The sequence below is a fragment of the Dermacentor albipictus genome, chromosome 10, assembly GCF_038994185.2.
Source record: "Dermacentor albipictus isolate Rhodes 1998 colony chromosome 10, USDA_Dalb.pri_finalv2, whole genome shotgun sequence".
Taxonomy (NCBI): Eukaryota; Metazoa; Arthropoda; class Arachnida; order Ixodida; family Ixodidae; genus Dermacentor; species Dermacentor albipictus.
The window spans coordinates 6,998,748-7,019,972 of record NC_091830.1 but is presented as its reverse complement, the minus strand read 5'-3'; the positions used below and the strand labels follow the sequence as shown (position 1 = coordinate 7,019,972).

The 21,225-nt window shown below is 45.5% G+C and overlaps 1 protein-coding gene across 5 annotated transcripts in view; it reads left to right on the top strand.

The window, feature by feature from the left end:
• The window catches only part of LOC139050687 (venom metalloproteinase antarease-like TfasMP_A), an 80,064-nt gene extending 62,175 nt beyond the window's left edge, over nucleotides 1–17,889 (top strand). For all 5 annotated transcript variants that reach the window (XM_070527294.1, XM_070527296.1, XM_070527295.1 and 2 more), the window contains 6 exons: nucleotides 1,677–1,726; nucleotides 2,661–2,769; nucleotides 7,253–7,393; nucleotides 7,645–7,795; nucleotides 11,046–11,171; nucleotides 17,689–17,889. In XM_070527294.1, the coding sequence (XP_070383395.1) occupies nucleotides 1,677–1,726; nucleotides 2,661–2,769; nucleotides 7,253–7,393; nucleotides 7,645–7,795; nucleotides 11,046–11,171; nucleotides 17,689–17,715 (604 nt within the window). In that variant the 3' untranslated portion in view covers nucleotides 17,716–17,889. The remainder of the gene's footprint in view (nucleotides 1–1,676; nucleotides 1,727–2,660; nucleotides 2,770–7,252; nucleotides 7,394–7,644; nucleotides 7,796–11,045; nucleotides 11,172–17,688) is intronic.
• Nucleotides 17,890–21,225: the final 3,336 nt, after the last annotated feature.

Sequence of the window (21,225 nt, the reverse complement as noted above, 5' to 3'; positions counted from 1 at the left end):
GGCGTCGTGCTGCCCGCGCTGAGGTTTCGTGGGTTCGCTGCATCGTTTAGAGAATGGAGCAAAGGCATTGCCGAGTTCCAAAGTCGGCTCTCCCGCATATCTTACTCCGTGCCCGCGTGAATCCAGTGAAGAAGACCTCGTCTTCTTTGCTGACTTCAGCAAAGCGCGTGAATTCGACGTGCGCGGCGAAAGAGTGGGATGTGCCAGAACGTCCAGAATATCCCGCCCGCGCGATTAAGCTAGCGCATACTCTGCAGATGGCACTAGTATTGAAATATCGCTCTCAAACTCGACGTGTGGTGGAAGCGTGGGGCGGGCGGCAAACATCCCGGGTATCCCGCACGCGCGTTCAAGTTAGCCCATACTCGGCCGGTTGAGGCAGCCGAGATTGCCAGACTTCGTAACCAATGCGTTAGCACGCCGTTCTTGTCACTAACAAAAAAAGAACTTGAGCTTTTGCACGTACAATCATTATCTTGAGGGCAAAAAGAAAGTGCGTGTTTCACATGATGTGCTTCTCGGCCTTTTGGCTAAGATCAAAGTGTATAAATAATAATTGCGTGTCTTTGACACATGTGGGCAAATGTATAAGAAGCTGTTTTTCTTTCAAATAAACGTTGTTAAAAGTCAGCGCTTATGGTGTCGTCTTCTCGTCTCGGGTCCTGTCTACGTTTTGCGCTGTTAACACCACGGTGGCACTAGTAGCACTCTATTATCCCCGATTTTTATGGCTATAGTTATACTCCTTTTTGATATATCCATAGTTTCTTACTATAAGTGTGTTCTCGACATGAATAGGTATCATTTGATATTGTCACGTCACAGCAAGGACCGACCTTTTTAGAGCCCGAGAGACGAGCCGAAGGATCCACGGCACAGTCCACTACGATGATGCACCTACACGCACGATGAATATGATGAAAAGGATGGAGTAGTGTACAATAAATGCCCCTAATATCATTTGCATCTTGATACAACATCTACAAATCACCCAACCATGTCTTTCTGGAATTGGTTAAAGGATAGTTAGATCCCAGATAGGCCAAACGTATGAAGTCACCAAAGAACTTAACGAAAATCAATCATGTTGTCGTCGTCTTTTTGCTGCTGTCTCAACACACAAGTGCACGTCACACACACGCATGCAAAATCCCTTGACGTACACGAAGACGTTCCTCTGTCCGGTAACGCTTTGCAAGACCGCAAATGATGCAAAATCTTCCTGTAAAATGCCTCGTATAACATTGATTCCAACCACACGTGGGATTTGCATAACTCTTTTAAGGTTTTCTCGCTGGGTTTGCCACAGCCGTTCCCATTAGCTTAAAAATGTTTTTTTTTTTCATGGAACAAAACAATGCAAATAGGAAAATTCCGGCACAACCCACCTCACGATAAATGTTGACGTTATTGCGATTAGCATTGAAGATGTGTAGCGGCACACCGTATTGCCTACGACGAAACGTGTATGCAGCCTGCATCCGCTCTCGCACTTCCCACTGTAGACGGCTCACTGCTTTCGGTCATTGAGATAAATCGATGGGTGTCCGTATGTGTCTCTCTGTTACATGTCCGTCTCTTTGTTTTCCTGTAGTTTGTTGTAAGCTGTCGATACGAGTACGTGACCTCCCCGAAGAATGTTGAAGAGTGCTAACAATATTGTTCATTACTTTCAGCCGAGAAATGATCACTCTTATTCCCGGAGGCAAGAGCTCATACATATTAGGTATGGAAAGCATAATTTGTTTCTTAGTTTTAATATCTACCACTTAATCTTTTGAGACATAAGAGCGGAATACAGCTGTATCAGCTAATGCCCTTAGAAAAAAACATCAATATCTCTAATTTGGCATTTATTTACTGCGAAAGCAGCAGGCTGTCACAGCAAACACACACACACGTGTGTGTGTGTGTGTGTGTGTGTGTGTGTGTGTGTGTGTGTGTGTGTGTGTGTGTGTGTGTGTGTGTGTGTGTGTGTGTGTGTGTGTGTGTGTGCGTACGTGCGTGCGTGCGTGCGTGCGTGTGTGTGTGTGTAAGCCGTCCCGCGGAGAGCTTGCGTGTCGGGGGGAGGACCAAGTGTTTATAAGCTGCTGTTGTGCGGCTGCTCAGAACACACTCGCGCAAGCAGTCATGTTAGACTGACACCTCTCTCAAACAGTCATGTTGGACTGATGTACTTTCTCTTGCAGTCATGCTAGACTGATGTAGATACTGTAAGTAAACCCATATTCCTCGTTCTCAATGAGAAGCAGTCCTTCCCTTCATCAACGTCCGCAGCGTGGATAAGTCGGACGACGGCATGGGCCAGCAACCTTCTAATTCATGCACGACTCCAATCTTAACAACGGATCACGAGCGATGGGATTGAGCCCCCCATCCTGACAACGGCACGTGAATACCAAAGTGCAGAAGAAAACTATTTTATTCAGTAATGTGGAAAGTTGGGCAAGTTGGTGATTAACCATCATACCTTGTCGTGTTTTTCTTGTGAGTCTTCGCCGTGTCCGTGTCAGTGCGCTGCTTTAACAACAAGGTATGAAAAATTATTTTATGCCTGCTATTTAGACATTTCCATTTCTTTGTTTTCTATCAAGATCTGAACACACACTTAGCGAGGACAAAAATGCAGAAGTTGGCAATACATATCTCATGGCTTGCAGGTTTGTCAGGTGCATCTCGAGCTTGTGCCAATGAAAGTGCTGCCGTGGGAGAGGACATACCGGGCAAGTTTTCGGGAGTGACCACTGCCGCCCATGAAATTGGACATTTGTAAGTGCGCTGAGTCTAACTCAATATTTTTTGCCTCTGTCTTTAAAAAAAGAAGCGCTCTTTCTTAAAGCCAAAGCACTGTGTGTTGCCCCATTCACCTTCTCTGTCCATTTATTTATGCATGCGCTACAACGTCGAAGATTTCTAAATTTCGTGGTAGTAGTATTGTTGCTAAATAACGAAACTTTGATTCAGGGGAGTTGGTTTATCTTGACAGTTTTTGTATAACAGCACTAAGGGCTACGACGAAAATAGGACATAAAACTGGACGGACGCTGCAAGTCCAACGAGCATTTATTCAACACGACCGGCTACAACACGACCGACCGACCGGCTACATCGGGCACTTAGGGCACGCGTCATTAATCAAAAGATAGTACGATTCAATTAAATCTCGTGTCTGCGGATACTTCGTAAGAAATGACGCCTCTTTATTATGCAGCATGAAAGACGGACTGCTGACACGCTTATCACCTGGTGCCTTTTAAAATACGCTTCAAACTTTTAAAGTCCATTTTTGGCGCTGTATAAAAAAGAGGCGTCATTTCTTACGAGGTATCTGCCGACACAAGAATCGACTGAATTGTAGATGAGAACTTTTACCTGTCATGAACAGTCGGATTAGCTGATTTGCTATATACATTAACGTTTAAGGTTGGGACGACGAATTTTTCCTAGCATGGAATGAGCGCGGTGGAAGAGGGTGGGTAAAATAAATTTGAGGATCCCACGCAATGTGGGAATTGGTTAAAGCGAACCTTTCGTTGATGTTTGTGAAGAGCTCATGTTCCTGATTGGCGACCATTTGCAAGCAGAGGCCACACCACCTACACAGCTTTTCAAGGCGAACCGTCTCGCTCGACATGAACTTATTTAATCCCTAACCCGCCTCCTCCATGCAGGATAACAAACCGGACGTCCGTCTTGGGAACTTCCGCTGCTTTCATTGCCTCTCTCTCTTTCTCTTTCTATCTCTGTTGCACTCGATCATGCAGAGGCTGCACATGTCGACGAAGAAATGATCACGGTAGATTGGCCCTAGTGGCATGACGATTATGGGATGACGATGCCGGAGTGTCGACGCTGGTGCGATGACTGCATGGCGGCTGGGGGACGGCATGGCGGCAACGTGGTGCCGATGATATCACGACGATGGCATAATTGTGATGGTGTGACGAAGGAAATGACGAATCTCACATTACAATGGCAGCATGACTACAATGAAAGAACTATGCTACGTAAAATATTTTCAGCGGTTCGATGATGACGTTATGATAGTAATGTGATCACGAAGATGAAATGACGACAACGGTGCGATGGCAAAGCCATGATGGCAATGGGATGACGACTGTGTAATCACTGTGACGAAATGAAGACCCACCATTGCTCTATGATAGCGGCTCTGTGATAACTACACGATGACAACAATGGCATGATGACGATTAAATTATGATGACAGACTAATCACAACGGAATGAAGATGACGTTAGGAAGGCGCTGGCTCAAATATGAGGGAGTGATGACGATATGACAACGCAATAAAAGTGACAGAGTAACAAATTTCTAGAAACTCCGTTGGATTTGCCTAATTATGCGTGAGCGTTGTACCAATTGCTCATTTCCACGCAGCGCGGTGTCATAATCAGTATCATCAAACTCAATCTGACCTGTATAAATCCGTATCAACCCTTATCAGTCCGTATCAACCTTTTCTAAAGGGTGGCTGAACGGGCATGTTAGTAATGCTGTATCAGTGGTTAGCAGCGTGATGATCTACATGAAAAGTGAAAGAAAACAGCGCTCTTCCCTGTCATTTCTCTCACTTCTCCTGTAGCTAATCGCACTGCTAACTATCTACCTACCTATCTAACTAAATATCTACCTTCGCGTTCTTATACAACAGATGTTTTCCACTTAAGAAGTTTAAAAAACACAACAAAGCTAGAAAGCCTTGGATAACTCGTGACCTCTATAACAGGATAAAATGTCGTAACAAGCTCTTCCAAATTTTTCTGAGTAGCAAAAGCGAAGATGACTTTCGCTCTTTCAAATCTGAGCGTAACAAATTAAATTCTCATATTAAACGCTCTAAACAAGAATAATACGCGAACAAGTGTTTTGCCATCATGGGAAATTCAAATCTTATGTGCAAAGCGATCAATTACGTAATTAACAAAGGCTCTATCGCAAAAGAACGTTGAATTTCAGCATAGTGAATTGTCAGATATTGAGGTTTCAAACACTTTCAATTCTCATTTTATTGATGCTGGTGCGTCCTCACAAAATGATACACCGGTCTCTTGCACGGAATATATATTAAATCGATATTCTTCTACGGTGTTTTTGGCGCCTACTGAGCAGCACGAGATAAAGACCATATTCTTATCGTTGAAAGGCAGTTGTGCTTCGGGTGGAGATGACATAAAAGTGAAGCCGTTGAAAGCCGTCAGTGAAATTGTAACGCCTCTTGCACATATATGTAACTTAATTCTTTCTAATGGTGTGTTTCCAGATAAGATGAAGCTAGCCCGCGTGACTGTCGTTCATAAAAGTGGCCCATTTAACGGCATGAATAAATTAATAACTACAGGCCGATATCCGTTCTTTCTGTCTTCGCGAAAATTGCTGAGCATGTAATTAATAGAAGACTTTGTGAGTTTCTAAACATGTATAAAATAATAGCTCAGGAGCAATATGGTTTCTGCAAGACTAAATCTTCAGAAACCGCTTTACTTGAAATAAAAGAACAAATCCTTGACAACATAGAAAACCGAATGTTAACTTTACGTATCTTTCTAGATTTTAGGAAGGGCTTCGATTGCGTGCAACATGATGTCCTTTTGAAAAAGTTACCTCTTTATGGAATTCGTGGTGTTGCATTATCCTTAGTAAAAAGCTATCTCACCTCTAGAACACAGTACACAACAATAAATGGAGTTAGTTCCAAAACTCAGCACATTAAGTACGGCGTGCTGGAAGGATCCGTCTTGGGGCCTGTTTTATTTTTACTCTATATTAATAATATTGTCAATATTCAAGGCTGTTCCAATATTATATCATACGCGGATGATACTAACGTGTTCTTCTCAGGAAGGGAAATAGGAAATCTTTTTCAGCAAGCTAACATCTGGTTACAGCAACTAAGCTTGTGGCTAAATGCAAATAAACTCCAATTAAACATAACTAAAACTAAGTATCTAGTGTTTAAATCAAAAGGAACAATAATCCACCCTCAGCTAACACTCCAATTTCAGAAGGTCAACCTTGAACAGGAACCAACAGCCATATTTTTAGGAATTATATTCCATGAGTTTATATTACAGACAGACCGACGGACAGATTTCCTTGGTGAGTCGCCTAAGAATGCTTACACATTAAAACAACCGAAATATGACAACAAATCATCTCCATCACACTCCATCCAGTGCTTGCTTGCACCATGTCCTGTACCAGCCAATCGGGCCACGCTAGTGCGCACTATATCCGATGTTTGATTGCACTATGTCCGGTACCGACCAATCATACAATATTGTAGCCAGCAGTGATGACAACGGTACGGCGATGGTGGCATGGCGACCACACAACAGTCTGTAGACCTACGCATTCGGCAAAAGCTATTCAGCAAGACAGCAGCCACCATCAGCATCAGTGGGAAAGTCGCATAAAAAGCTTCGCTTTAATATATTTTGAGGCAATAACAGCAGTTTCAATATATTCACTATGTGTACATGGTAAGTCTGAACCATATGAAAGCAATCAGCAAGAGCCTCAAACGGCTGGACGGCATAGGACAGGAACATTCAGGAGGTGTAAAGCAGTTTACTTACAATTCCGAAAAGAATTTACAAACAGCGTTCTTTTTTACCTGAGGGCCGAACCTTGAAGCCTAGCGAGAAAGTTTGAAAGAAAGTCAGGATATAGTGCAAGGCCGGTAGAAAGAAATACGGTTTTCACAACGTTGCAACATAGCATTGCTGCTGCTGGAACACGCGGCATAAATTTGTGGGCACACGCGAGCTTGCAAATGTTTTGTTGAATTACGATTTACAGAATAGAACAGGTTGTAGACGGATCTAGATATAGAATGCTAAATAAAAGTTATTTACACTAAGACACATTTCAGCAGATAGGCAGATAAGCAAAAAAGAGCGTAGAAGTAGTCATTTTGTTATTCGTGGATGAAAAAGCTTATCGAGCTTTTAGGAATACCTTCTTTCTATGTCTCATCGTTGTTCGATTGAACTTGAGGCCCACAGGATACCCACAGGATTCACTGCACTGAATCCTAAATATAAAGATATATCTCAGTAACTTACCATAGAATGTTTTGCAGATGAGTTCAAAAAAATATGAGATATGTGGATGGAAATTTTTATTTCGCTGAAATCACACCTCGGCGTGCGCTACGCCTGGAGAGAGAATTTCTGTGGCAGTCATAATATTTACTAATATAAAAAGTGAATCGAAGTATTTTCTATTTCAGATTAGGTTCTCCTGACGACACCCCAGGCAAGTGGGGTAATTGCAAAACGGAAGACGGATATCTGATGAGCAGATATGCGAAAGGGAAACGTGACTTTACTTTCTCAAATTGCAGCAAAAATGCCATCGCTGCGTTCCTGAAGTAAGCCCTCTTATTTGACAGGCTGTAATGTCCTTACGTAGCTATCATACAACATTCCTCGAACACGTCAGTGTCGACCAAAATATTCTCTAACTTCAAATAAAGCTGACTGAGGAACATTACATTTGTTTTAAAGAATTCATAGGCTGTGGACATGTTGTGACTCACGTGCTAAACCTTGGTCTGTTTGTTCTTTTCCCCTTCGGTAACTTGTCTATCCCCTGGGTTAATTTGGAGCCTTCTTTTAACAGGTCAGAAACATCTACCTGCTTGACAAAAAGAACCAACTGTCATATTGTGTCCTTCCCCAACAAAGCATTAAAACTTCCCGGAAATGTGATGAGCGGAGATGCCTATTGCAAGCTGTTCTACTCAGGGTTTGCCGCTGCTTATTTTCTTGAGGTGAGAACATCATATTTTATATCCGTGTCCCGCTAAGCAAATAGCAACATAAGTCACAAAAGCAAGTTATCGTCAGACAGAATAAATCAGCCTCTGATAAAGTGCGCAAGACGAGTTTGTTTTATGGAAGCATACAGCACGCGCTTTAAAGAAAAGAACAGGAACCTTGGCAACTGGCATCTTAAAGGAGTGTCCAGGCTACATTTAAACTGACACTATTTTATTTGCATACGAAATGTAGCTGCGAACTATTAGACCACGTCACACCACACTCTAGCAACGCATTCAGTCTCGGGTCCCGAATATGTGAGCCATCTTTCCATCATTGTAGTTGCCGACCGTCATTGTCGTTTTTCGGAAATCATCGCATTGCCATAGTCACTTGCTATGATGGCGTCGTCGTCATTATTGTCATTATCGCGCCATTGCCGACGTCTTTATCATCATAAGCCCAGATATCGTTGTTTTGAGCGGCGTTATGGTATTTCGGTGAGTTGCCCTCAAAACGTTTTTTCCTTTAAGCTAAACTTTCCTCGCCTACCTCACCGGGGTTTGGGGAGTCGTCGACTGGCTGTCTCGCCAATACTGGGAGTTCGAAGCAGTGTCCCCAGGAATAATAGCACGAACAATAGCACCAACTATAGGCTCCAGACGCATTCATTGCATGTGTGAATAGCAAGGTTACTACTACCCTTCCCCAGTATAATCTGGCGCTTTGAGACGCTTGGCACCGGCCTGCTTCCCATAAAAAGAGCTTGATTATAAAAAGTCGCAGTTTCGCCCAAAAGGCGTTGATTGCAATCGAGGGTTCATCATCAGCAGCAGCCTGGTTACGCCCACTGCAGGGCAAAGGCCTCTCCCATACTTCTCCAACTACCCCGGTCATGTACTAATTGCGGCCATGTTGTCCCTGCAAACTTCTTAATCTCATCCGCCCACCTAACTTTTTGCCGCCCCCTGCTACGCTTCCCTTCCCTTGGAATCCAGTCCGTAACCCTTAATGACCATCGGTTATCTTCCCTCCTCATTACGTGTCCTCCCCATGCCCATTTCTTTTTCTTGATTTCAACTAAGATGTCGTTAACTCGCGTTTGTTCCCTCACCCAATCTGCTCTTTTCTTATCCCTTAACGTTACACCCATCATTCTTATTTCCATAGCTCATTGCGTCGTCCTCAATTTAAGTAGAACCCTTTTCGTAAGCCTCCAGGTTACTGCCCCGTACGTGAGTACTGGTAAGACGCAGCTGTTATATACTTTTCTCTTGAGTGATAGTGGCAACCTGCTGTTAATTGAGAATGCCTGCCAAACGAGCCCCAGCCCGTTCTTATTCTTCTGATTATTTCACTCTCACGATCCGGCTCCGTGGTCACTACCTGCACTAAGTAGATGTATTCCCTTACCACTTCCAGTGCCTCGCTACCTATCGTAAACTGCTGTTCTCTTCCGAGACTGTTAAACATTACTTTAATTTTCTGCAGATTAATTTTTAGACCCACCCTTCTACTTTGCCTCTCCAGGTTAGTGAGCATGCATTGCAATTGGTTCCCTGAGTTACTAAGCAAGGCAATATCATCAGCGAATCACAATTTACTAAGGTATTCTCCATTAACTCTTATCCCCAATTCCTCCCACTCGATTGCAATAGCAAATTATAATACAGGTACACGAAGCAAAGGTAGTAGTTTTATCAGCCGTATAAACTTGTAAACACTCGCTGACTAACTAAATTAACAAGCATGGTATCGCACACGCACAGGCAAACATAAACACATCTCACTCGATGGTCGCGGACATTCGCTGTGAAAACGCTGGCGTGAGGAATCGCGGAAGCAGCAGCGAGCAAATTAACCTTCGCGCTGCCTCTCGCTTTAACGCGAACTAAGCAGCGAGAACACAGCGCACACGAAGCTATCATCCCCCAGGTACACCTAGACACTGTCCCCTTAGCAGATCACTTTCAAGATAGGGTCCGCGCGACCGCGCTCAGCGGCGCCGTATACGCAGCCGCCGCCGGAGTGAAGCGCCGTGTCCACCCCCACCCTGGTGCCTTCTGTGCTAGAAGACGGCGCGCATCCTCCCCACCTTCCTCCCTTGCACGCACGAGATCGAGCCCCCATCCTCGACTCACCCTCGCACACGCAGCATCCGGCGCGTGGCCACAATGTTATCGCACTTGTACTTTATACATAACATCATGGTGATGCCGACGGCGGCGGCGGCGGCGAAAATGCGCCTGGAGTGTCCACATAATTGCTATGGCGGCAAAAAAGCGAGAGTGCGCCAACTTCTCCCTTCCCCCGGCAAAAATCGTGTCACATATTTTATTGCAACTCAACAGGGAGTATCTTAAGGTCAACAAAGGTCAATAAAACAACCACAGAATTCCTGTATTTACTTGCAGGACCCAGCCTTTCATGTAGCAGCTAGCGCTTTAACGCCCTATGTAACATTGCACCGCCTTTGGAAGTAGGAGAGGAATGAGTGGTGCGGAGAGGCCTTCAAGGACCCCCCTCTGAATACACCAGTAGGCGCTGGCGTGCGTAGGGAGCTATCACGGCTTTCTCATTCTTGCGCCGTGATCCGCGCACCTTGAGCTCACATCGTAAGGCAACAGCAACGATATCAAGCGTATGGACTCGAAGAACGCAATGAACATACCCTCCAAAACTACGAAGTGGAGCAGAGTCTATACGCAGTAATGGATTCCCTGGAATATGAGAACACATTTGCTCGTAAATGCTAGGGGGCAGCATCCCTACATAGTGATGAGACACCAGCAAAAGTGGACCTTGTCATTTGTACCGGCAAACAAGTATGCTGGCAGACATTTTGTGCAGGACTAGATGGTTTGGTGTCTATAGTGAGTGCGACACTCACTGGTTCCGGTCGGCCGTGTCTTTGGTGTTGGAGCGCAGCTTGCTTACGTCGAGAGGGGCTTTTCCAAGTGAAAAAGTGCCCAACTTTTTCCAGTGGCCTACTTGCAAATCGTCTTTAAACAAACATAGCGTTCTCACGAAACGGCATGAAAAGATTCGCTGAACCAGATTCCCACTGAGCGGGAGACGGCTAAATTTCCTTATCGTGCTTCTGCCTTTATAGTGCGTCAGTTCAAAGTTGCATAGTAGCACACAATTGTTTACACTGCTTCCCTACCGAGAGTACTTTCCCATGTGTTACTTTCAGTGTATACCTTCTTCTTCCTCTTCAGCTATAAGAATCTGTGCCTTTTCTTTCTTTTTGCTCCGCAGCTCTTCGCGTTCCTCAAGAAATGCAAGATTCCTTGCCTGGTTAAGGATAAAAGAACCGAAAAGCTGAGGTTTTTGACGACGCTAGCACCGGATGGCACGCGTTGCGACTACAATGATCGACACAAGGTAAGAGAAGAGATCACTCTACTTTCTCTTCCAAATGAATTTGTCGTTTACCACGCAGTGCCCTGCGTGACACAAATCTATCAGACGAAGAAGTGCGGAACGGTCGATCTTGTTTCTGTGGTTCTTCAAAGTTGTGCGCCTTCTACATATCAGGAGCTTCCCCGAAGACGTCGTCCTCCAGAATGGAGGACGGAGGACCTCCGCGCCCTCATGACAAGGCGAGTCCCGCGGCGGTAGCCCTGTCCGTGGGAAACCGCGACATCACCGACTGTAGGCTTCCCGATTCATCTGACAGCTCAACAGCGGCAGACATGGACTCGGACAGTGATTACACGCTAGTCCAATCGCGCCACTTGAAGCGCAAGCTTCGCCGGACGTCAGCAGGCAGTGATTCTACTCATAACAGCAGATGTGACGAACGGGTCTTCTCCGTGGGCTACACCCCAACTACGGAAGGTACGAATATGAATTCGTTGAATAGACAATCACTGACCAAATACTTCGATCGAATAGCCTCAGGACATGTGAGAGAGATCCGCATTAATGCTCGGAAGAACATTCTGACGGTGGACGTGAATTCTCAGACAGTATTGGAGGCTTTGAAAGGCATTCAAGTGGTTGGCAACATCCCAGTTCGCTCATTCCTAGCGTACGGCAAAGATACCTGCACTGGTGTGATATCGGATGTGGACATTGACATAAAGGATGACGACCTGCGATCTCTATTATCGTCGACAGTGCGAATCCTCGACATCCACCGATTCGGCCGCTCCCGGTGCATCAAGTTGGTGTTCGAGTCAGACTCTTTGCCAGCATCGGTCAAAGTAGGTTATGTGAGGCACTCAGTGCGTCCATATGTACCACGACCGTTACAGTGTCACAAGTGTTTCAAACTGGGCCACGTGAGTGCTGTGTGTAAGAATCCTACGTCGTGCCGAAGATGTGGTGGTGCTCATCAGGTAGACTCCTGTGAGACTGACGCCATGAAATGTGCAAATTGCTCCGGAGACCATGAAGCGACATCCAAGGACTGCCCCAAAATGGTAGAGGAGAGGCAAATTCTGAGAAAAATGGTGAGAGAGAACTCCACGCACAAGGAGGCTGCCGATTCCGTCCGCAAGAAAAGGCGCCGGTTGCGGCAAAGGCGTCGCCGCTCCCAGAGCAAGCCTCGGGGTAAAGAGGCACTTCCTTTGAGTACTTGGATGCAAACCGTGCCACAGAGAGAGCAAGGCCGGCACACACAAGATGCGCCTCCCCCAGTATCTCCGCGCCCGTCAAGGAATGAGGCGTCATCCAACGTGCGTCCAACCTCTTCGGCTATTGAGTGGCCTTCGCTACCACTGAGGGCTTCCGGAGGAGATACTCCTTCGGCGCTCCCCAAGTGCCGGGAGAGTACTGAAAGGCTTGGAAATGAAAAGGTGATAGACATGCTTAAACAGCTAGTAAACACTATGCGTATATTACTCTCCGGATTGGCAACGCCAACTGCACTGTTGGTCGTGAAGGCGTTAGATGCTATGGAGCCGCTATTAGCGGCTCTAAAATAAGGGTATTAATCATGGCTCTCACGATAAAACACTGGACATTGGAACAGAAGATGCATCATTCTGTTATAATGCAATGGAATGCTCGAGGTCTATGCGGCCGCATGTCTGACTTTAGGCAACGAGTATTCAAATACCGCTTCCCAGTGATCGTGATATGCGAGCCAAATCTCACGTCGGAATTTCGCCTTTCCGGATACGTTAAGCTCTGGTCACGTGAAGATGGACCCAAGAGCAAAGTGTTAATGTGTATACGCAGCGACATGACGTTTGTGCGGAACGCGATCACTCCACATGACAGCAATGAATATGTGTGTGTGACACTAAAACATAAACTACATGTGTTTTCGATCATCGGCGCCTACATACCTCCTAGACAAGGACTTGAACTATCTTATCTATCCACTGTATTACAAAGCTCCCCAGGCCCTCATGTTGTTATTGGAGACTTCAATGCTCATCATCCTTACTGGGGAAGTGCCGCAATGAACTGTCGGGGTAGGAACTTGATGGACTTCATAGACAGTGAAGGTCTGGCTGTCATCAACGATGGATCTCCAACTTACATCCGCGGCACTACCTACGGAAGTTGCTTAGACCTCACTATTGTATCTCGGAGCCTCCTGCCCTTAGTCAACTGGTGCTTGGACATAGAAACGCATGGGAGCGATCATATACCAACATATGTACAGATGAAGTGGTTTGTGCAATCAACTCCACCTGCTGTACGCTGCACTGATTGGTCCACATTCTCTACATCTGTCGAAGAGTACTGCGGAGACATCACTTCACCATCTGATATAGAAGACATTATTGTATCATCAATGCAGAAGACAACTAAGCTCATCTGTGCACCTACATCCAGAACGGCGATTGATATTGAATATGAACGACTCCGAGCGATCCGTCGTAGAGCGGAAAGGAAGGTTAGGCGAACTCAATCGTCATTAGACCTTGTCTTATGTCGACGAGCTCAACGAAAAATACGGCGTCACCTTCAAAAAATGGGAAAACAACGGTGGAGGACCTTCTGTTCGTCTCTGGATCCTCGAAAGCCACTTTCTAGGATCTGGCAGGTAGTACGAAGCCTTCGTGCCCCTCCTCAGCAAAAACATCCTTTCCGTGCTCTAGCACTTCACCAATGTCTGACGGAAGTGCAGGTTGCCGAAGACTTCTGTAAGAGAGTCACCCGTACTGATGTTACAGCATGTCCAACATTGGATCGACCCGTGCTACCTCCTAAAGATGACCGTCTTGACCTTCCTTTCACGATGCCGGAATTGGAAGCTGCACTAGCTGCGTCTAGACGATCTTCTGCCCCTGGACCTGACGGTATTTCGTATACTGCTCTGTGCCACCTTGGGATGGAAGGTCGGAAAGTCCTGCTGTCATACTATAACGCCACGTGGTCAACCAGTACAGTCCCGAAGCAGTGGAAAACCAGCCGTTTGGTGGCCCTCCTAAAGCCAGGAAAATCGCCTTACGAAATGTCATCTTACCGGCCAGTAGCTTTAGCTAGCTGTGTCGGTAAGGTGATGGAACGGATGGTACTCACTAGACTAGAATGGTTCATGGAAAAGAATGAGCTTTATCCTGAAATGATGACCGGATTTAGACGTGGCCGGTCTGCAATAGATGGGGTCATTGATCTCGTGTCCACGATCGAACAGGAAAAAAAGCGCCACCGACTTGTAGGAGCAGTTTTCTTAGACATAAAAGGAGCTTATGACAATGTACTGCACGAAGCCATTCTTGATGCCCTCAGTAATCTAGGCATCGGCGGCCGTCTCTACATGTGGATTGCAAATTACCTAGATGGTCGTACAGTCTTCATGTCCACGAATGCTGGCGAAACGACAAGACACGCTGTGGTCTGTGGAGTGCCTCAAGGAGGAGTTCTCAGCCCGACCCTTTTCAATGTTGCCCTTATTGGCCTTGCGGAAATAATTCCTGATACAGTACGCATCAGTACCTACGCAGACGACATATGCATATGGGCATCCGCAGTCACGCGACCACAAATTCGTGCCAGATTGCAGCGAGCTGTTTCTTTAACGTCTCAGTACCTGCAGTGCCAAGGACTGCAACTGGCCCCAGACAAGTGCGCTGCGATAGCGTTCACACGGAAGCTTATGTGTTCGTATCCAATTATGATCAATGGAAATGCCATCCCATATGTCACCCACCACAAATACCTCGGCGTTGTCATTGACCGCGGTGTTTCATGGTCGAAACATGTGGCAATGTTGAAGAAAAAATTAACTGGGCTTGCTCAAGTTTTTCGCTTTCTGGCCGGTATGAAATGGGGTCCATCTGAGCATTCGCTACTCCGGCTGTACCAGGCTCTCTACGTCGGATACATTCGGTATAGCCTGCCAGTTTTATCAAGTATGAGCCCGTCATGTTTGCGTACGCTGGAAAGTGCCCAGGCGCAGATGCTGAAAACATGTCTCGGTGTTCCACGTTGCACCTCAACCTATGGAACAATTGAGGAGGCTCGCGTCACCCCTTTACCTGTCTATCTACGATGCGAACCTCTTCGAGTATTCCTGCGACTGCTTTGCCGTCACGGACGTCATCCCTTATCGAAACTACCCGATACACGGCCGGACTCCACTTTTTCAAGAGCCGTTAAATGCCAAGCATCTGCCATACCAGCATACTTTGCCCCGGCTGACCTTCCACATATGCCCCCATGGGTAATGTCCAAAATACCGGTACGTCTATCTATTCCCGGAATCTCTAAAAAATCGCGAATACCTACCGTCGGCCTCAGACATTTCTCACTTGAATATATGTCGAAAGAATATGACTCCGCGGTGAGCGTGTATACAGACGGCTCGGTCTCGTCGTATGCGTCTGGTGCGGCTTTCGTCGTGCCTGCGCATCAAGTCATTCGACGGTTTCGTCTGCATAACAAGACGACTTCAACATCTACGGAATTAGCGGCAATAAGAGAGGCCGTTAAATATATTGTGCGACAGCCTCCTCAAATATGGACAGTTTTCAGTGACGCAAAATCGGCTCTTCAACTACTTAGAGTGGCGTTGAAAGAAAGCGCTTATAGAGTGTTGGCTCTTCAAACTGCCGAGCTCTACACTTTAGCGCAAGAAAACGGCCACCACATCACATTTCAGTGGATCCCTAGTCACTGTGGTATACAGGGCAACGAACTGGCCGACGCCGAAGCGAAGAAAGCACTCGAAGAACGAGAGTCCCTGCTTTCAATTCCCTTTTCAAGAGCGGACGCCAACTGTCTCCTCTCCAGTGTCATCCGCAAATTGACAGCAAAGCACTGGGACAATCCAGATAATCGCCACAGACGACTCCAGAGATTGGACCCCACCATGAATTTTAGGCTACCACCGAAAATTCAACGAAGCGATGCCAGTCAGAATTCTGCACAGACTAAGGCTGGGGGTAGCGTTTACGCGCGGATACGTGCACCTCATGCGACGCACCGAGTCTCCACACTGTGAGGTGTGCAATGTGACTGAAACTATAGGTCATGTGCTTTGTGACTGCCCTAAGTTCGTGGAAGAGCGTGATAGGTTGGTCAAGGACCTTACGCGTCTCGACAGTGCACCGTTGTCGGAGGATATTATTTTAGGCTCTTGGCCAGACGCTCAGTCGAGTTTTAAGGCCATCAAGGCATTACTGAACTTTTTAAAAATTACAGGCCTGGACTGCAGACTTTGAGCATGCCCAATTGCTTGCCATATTTTCTACATCTTCCTTCTATCGTCATCGTCACCCATCATGCACCTCTTTCTTCCCTCTTTCTTTCCCACTTCCCCTTCCCCCAATGCCGAGTAGCTGGCTAGAGGAATATACCTCAGGCCGACCTCTCGGCATTTCGTGTCATTAAACTTCTTTCTCTCTCTCTCTCTCTCATATCATCAAATACTTTCCTTTTTCCTTGCATCAAAGCAATCAACCCGCTAGTTATTCGACATATATAAATATTCAGGTGTCAAACACTTCAAGTTGAATAATTATTTAGGTCTTATTTCCACTTCAGATCGATACTGGAATGCACATCTTAATGTATGTAACCTAAAACTTTGTATGTAACCGCGCTAACGTAACCCGATGGTGACCCGCCGCGTTTGCTTAGTGGCTGCAGCCTCTAAGTTTCTTAAAATATTACCTATCGGTGAATCTGGCACAACTGTCCATGAGAGTTTTCCATTGGATGCTATGCCGCGTTAGAAAATAGGGAATGTGGGTGTGCGAGGCTTTGTCTCGAACATGTCTTCACCTAACATTTGATCTTGACTGCTCAGAAAGGCTTTTCTCAAAATAATATCTCACAAAAAGTTTTCATGCACCCGTACGACATTTTTAATAAAGTTTAATCACCTACAGCGCATAAGTAAGCGAAAACAAAAAAAATCTGGTGACAAATTATCGCACAGTGAGCGCCGGCTTTGTCGTCTGTTCTCCAACTTTAGCGGGCCATCGATAGCCTTCCCATGGTTGTATGCTTGTACATTCAAGCACAAGTCCTAATCGATGAAAAAGAAATTTCTGCAATATCTAAAAAAATTTCGTTTTCGAAGTGTTTTTTAATAACCAGTGAATCACTGTGACATATGGAATGGTATCCTGGCAGTATCCTGGCTTTCTGAGAACGATGCCAGTACCGTAATTCCTACACGTACATTAGCCGCGCAACGCCTGTTTTCTCTCAAAGTGATATCGTAAGAAACTAAGTCCTATACCCTGCTCATCATGTCGGCGCGATAAGAATCTTACAGGGATATTTGGCGTGTGCCGTCACTCGTAATCTCACATCCTGCGTAAAATAAGAGTTCGTTACAATGAACTTCTTGAAAACTAGGCAGAAAAATATCAGAAATGCAAAATAAAGTTCAAGGGATGCAAGCCACAACTGAGTTAATGTGCAATGGTTCTTTGGTGCCTAAAGGAAGCACCCCAAAACTTAACGATTTCTTTTCGTTTTCTCCCAGGTTTGCAAAAATGCCATCTGCGTATGAGCGCATGATCACTTTCATTTGGAGAATGACTGCTTGTCTCTGAAACGTTTTTCCGTGGACCTCTCACGCCAAAATACATTGTCTTGTATATCAATCAGTCCGTCGCGATAAACTTTGTTCGTGATGCTCCTTCTGAGTGTTGAATAAATGTTGATTTTTGTGAGTAGCAAACAATGTGCTTTCTCATGGCAGAAAAGTGATATAAAAACCTGAACTTCAGTATCCTGAACCCAAGTATCTCTCTACAAAATCCCTCATGTACATATTATAAAGCATCCTGCGTTTCTTGGCTGGAAAATTCAGAAGAATATTTCTATAAGGGTGTCCGAAATAACAGAAATAACAGAAATAACAGAAATAATTAAAGGTAAATGACCTATGAGTTCTGTGGTAGCCCGCAAAGTGGAGGAAAGCTCGTTAAAGGAAAAACTGGTTATTTACCCCACTGTAGCCAAGAAGCTGGGATAGAAATATAAACAGGTTTCTCAAAGAAAGCTTCGCAGTTCCTGAAAAACTTTCTCTTGAGAAACCCCGTGCCAGGACAAAATGTTCTTTAAGCCCTCTTTCTGTGAAGCCCACACGAATTTCCTTAGTAGAGTGTGGGTGTAGGCCAGTTGCTTATTCATGAGTTTGGGAAGTTACCGCAAGCAAAAAACGAGACTTGAAGAAAGGGACAACACGAAGCGGTACTGGCAATTAATGATTTAATGAAATGAACGCCAAGCTTATATAGATCAGACACACGTATGCACCCGAAAAACTTATCTTGGTATTTAAACGCTTATCTTAGTATTTTTATCGCACCCCTGTTTAAGATCGCTCTGTGTTTGAGGGTTTTTACGTTGCTTTTCGGGTGCACATGTGTGTCTGATCTTTATACGCTTGGCTTTCGTTTCATTAGATCATAAGCTGTCAGTACTGCTTCGTGTTGACCTTTTCTTCAAGTCTCGCGTTTCGCTTGCGGTAACTACCTAAAATGATGAATTTCCTTGATAGCTTCCTGCTACTGTTGGGTGGGTGACAATTTTCTCTTTCAAGCAAGTGTCCTCCACTGTTTTGTAAATAACTACATGCAAAAACAGAGAAGGAGGATACAACGGGTGACCTTTATCGGCGAGTTGTAGACGGCATGGTTGACTGGGTACACACATGCTAGAGCTCAGATTTTAATTCAGCCTATTAGGGACGCATAACCGGTATGTATTAGTAAGCAAATGAGGGTAGCTGATATTTTGGTTTGTGTTAACATGACGAGGTATAGTTTGGCAGGTCTTATCAGAGAAACACGGTGCTTACTAAGAAAAAGAAGTGGAGTCGAGGATGGCAAAGGATTGGATGACGTGATGGAATAGGGAAATTTGTAGGAGTCGCCTCGTGGCAGAGAGTTGTAGGAGTCACTCATCATCACCCGGCTGGAGACAGCTGGGTGATTTTGTCCTGCAGTGACAATAAAAAAGACGCAGTTTCGCCTGAAAGACCAAGCGTCGATTGTGATAGCAAACTATTAGACAGCTATAGAAAGTAAGGATAGTAGTTTTATCGGTCGTATAATGTTGTAAATATTCTCTTACTAATTGAATGAAGGACCATGGTGTTGCGTGAGCAAACACAAGTGAACACAACCCTCTCTATGACCGAAGACACCCACTGTGTGAGGAACCATGGCAGCAGCAGTGAACGTATTGGCCTTCGTGCTGCCTCTCGCTTCAACGCGAACTAAGCGGCGAAAGCACAGCGCACACGAAGCTATCAGCGCTCTGCCCATGCATTCTCTCCCCATCGCAGATCAATTTCAAGATAGGGCCCACGCGGTAACGCGCGGCCGCGCCATACGCAACCGCCGCCAGAGTGGAACGCCTCCTCCCCACTGGTGCCTTCTGCGCACGACATCGAGCCGCCATCGTCTGCTCACCCTTACAGGCTTTCACACGCACATACAGCATACGGCGCGCGGCCATGATGGTATCGCACATGTACTTTATACGGAACGTCACGTCCACACCCATGGCGACGACGACGGCGGAAATGCACCTGGAGTACCCAAGTAATTGCTATTCAAATATGCAATAATGGTGCGGTGATTACGTTGATATAATGATAGACTGCCCGTCAGAAAGATGAGGTGTGAAGGCAACGAAATCCCGACTAAGCACTTCGTGCTTACTTTTGGCTCAACTGTTCTGCCCAAGTTCATCGAGATCGGGCAAATCAAGCTTCGTGTCAGGGCGTACGCGCCAAATCCTCTGGGGTGTTTCAAGTGCCAACAATCCGGCCACAGTTCACTGAACTGCCGAGGCCCCCAGACATGTGCGAAATGCAGTGCTCATGAACACTCCTCTGAGTCTTGTGAAAACTCTCTACACTCTGTGAACTGTGGTAGGGGAGCATGCCGCTTACTCGCGGTAGTACCCATCCTGGAAAAAAAGAAAAAGAAATAGTGGCAAGTAAAGTGAAGGAAAATACATCTTTCAAGGAGACACGCAGGCGGGAATCGCACCTGCCAAAGAACAGCTTTGCCATACGAAGCTGCCATACACACGTACGCACATCCACATATACGAACGCGTACAGAATTAAACGTTTTAAGTGAATTCTGCTTCCGGTGATTTATTCTGGAATACCCCAGTCAGGCTGTAGAAACCACGTGTGAGTGCCTGCATTTGGATGTGAAGATTTGTAATCCTTGACATGACGAAACAAGTTTTATGTGATCATGCACATTCACTTGACAAAAATATAAATAAATAAAATCAACGATATAAAACGTCTGTTTACAGAGCATGTGCACGTGACCCGCCAATAAAAAATGCAAGATTACTTTGAAAAAAGGTTGCTTGCGCAAATAAAAGACTTCACAATGTTCGTTGTCAATTTTGTTCGCAAAAAAAATGATCCTTTGACCCATGAATGTTTTTAATTCTCAATCGGTTCTTGCCACTTAATTCCGGCCGATCACATTGAACGTACATATTTTTATATGTGTGAAGGACATGTAAAAAGGCATACAAGTTGGATTTATTAGACAAGAAACAGATGACAGGTGGAGAAATTCACCGAGTGCATTCAGTTTCCAGATAGGAATTTCGTTTGTTTATCGTTTATAGCTTATACAGATACCGATCATCTACATTTACACTGCTTTAACGATTATATGTACGTCTTCGCAAGTTGCGCATTTTTGTGCCGATACAAGAGAGAGATTGAGAGATTTTGCAGGGGTACTCCCCAAAATATGTTTATGCATTGAAATAACTGTAGATAGCTTGCAAGCTGAGGAGCAACATTTGGTCCACCTTACAATCTCCAGCCGCGTGCGATACGCTCTTAATACCGCTGCAGATTATATACAGGCGCTTAATTGTCTTTATTACACATGGTATGAATACGCTGCCAGAAAAAAGCACTGAGTAGACCAGTGTGGCGCTTCTGACTAGGACGAGGTGGTTGGAAAACCGAATCGTCGCACCCAGCCGCTCATTTGCGCCGTACAGCTAAAGCCACGGTGAGCCA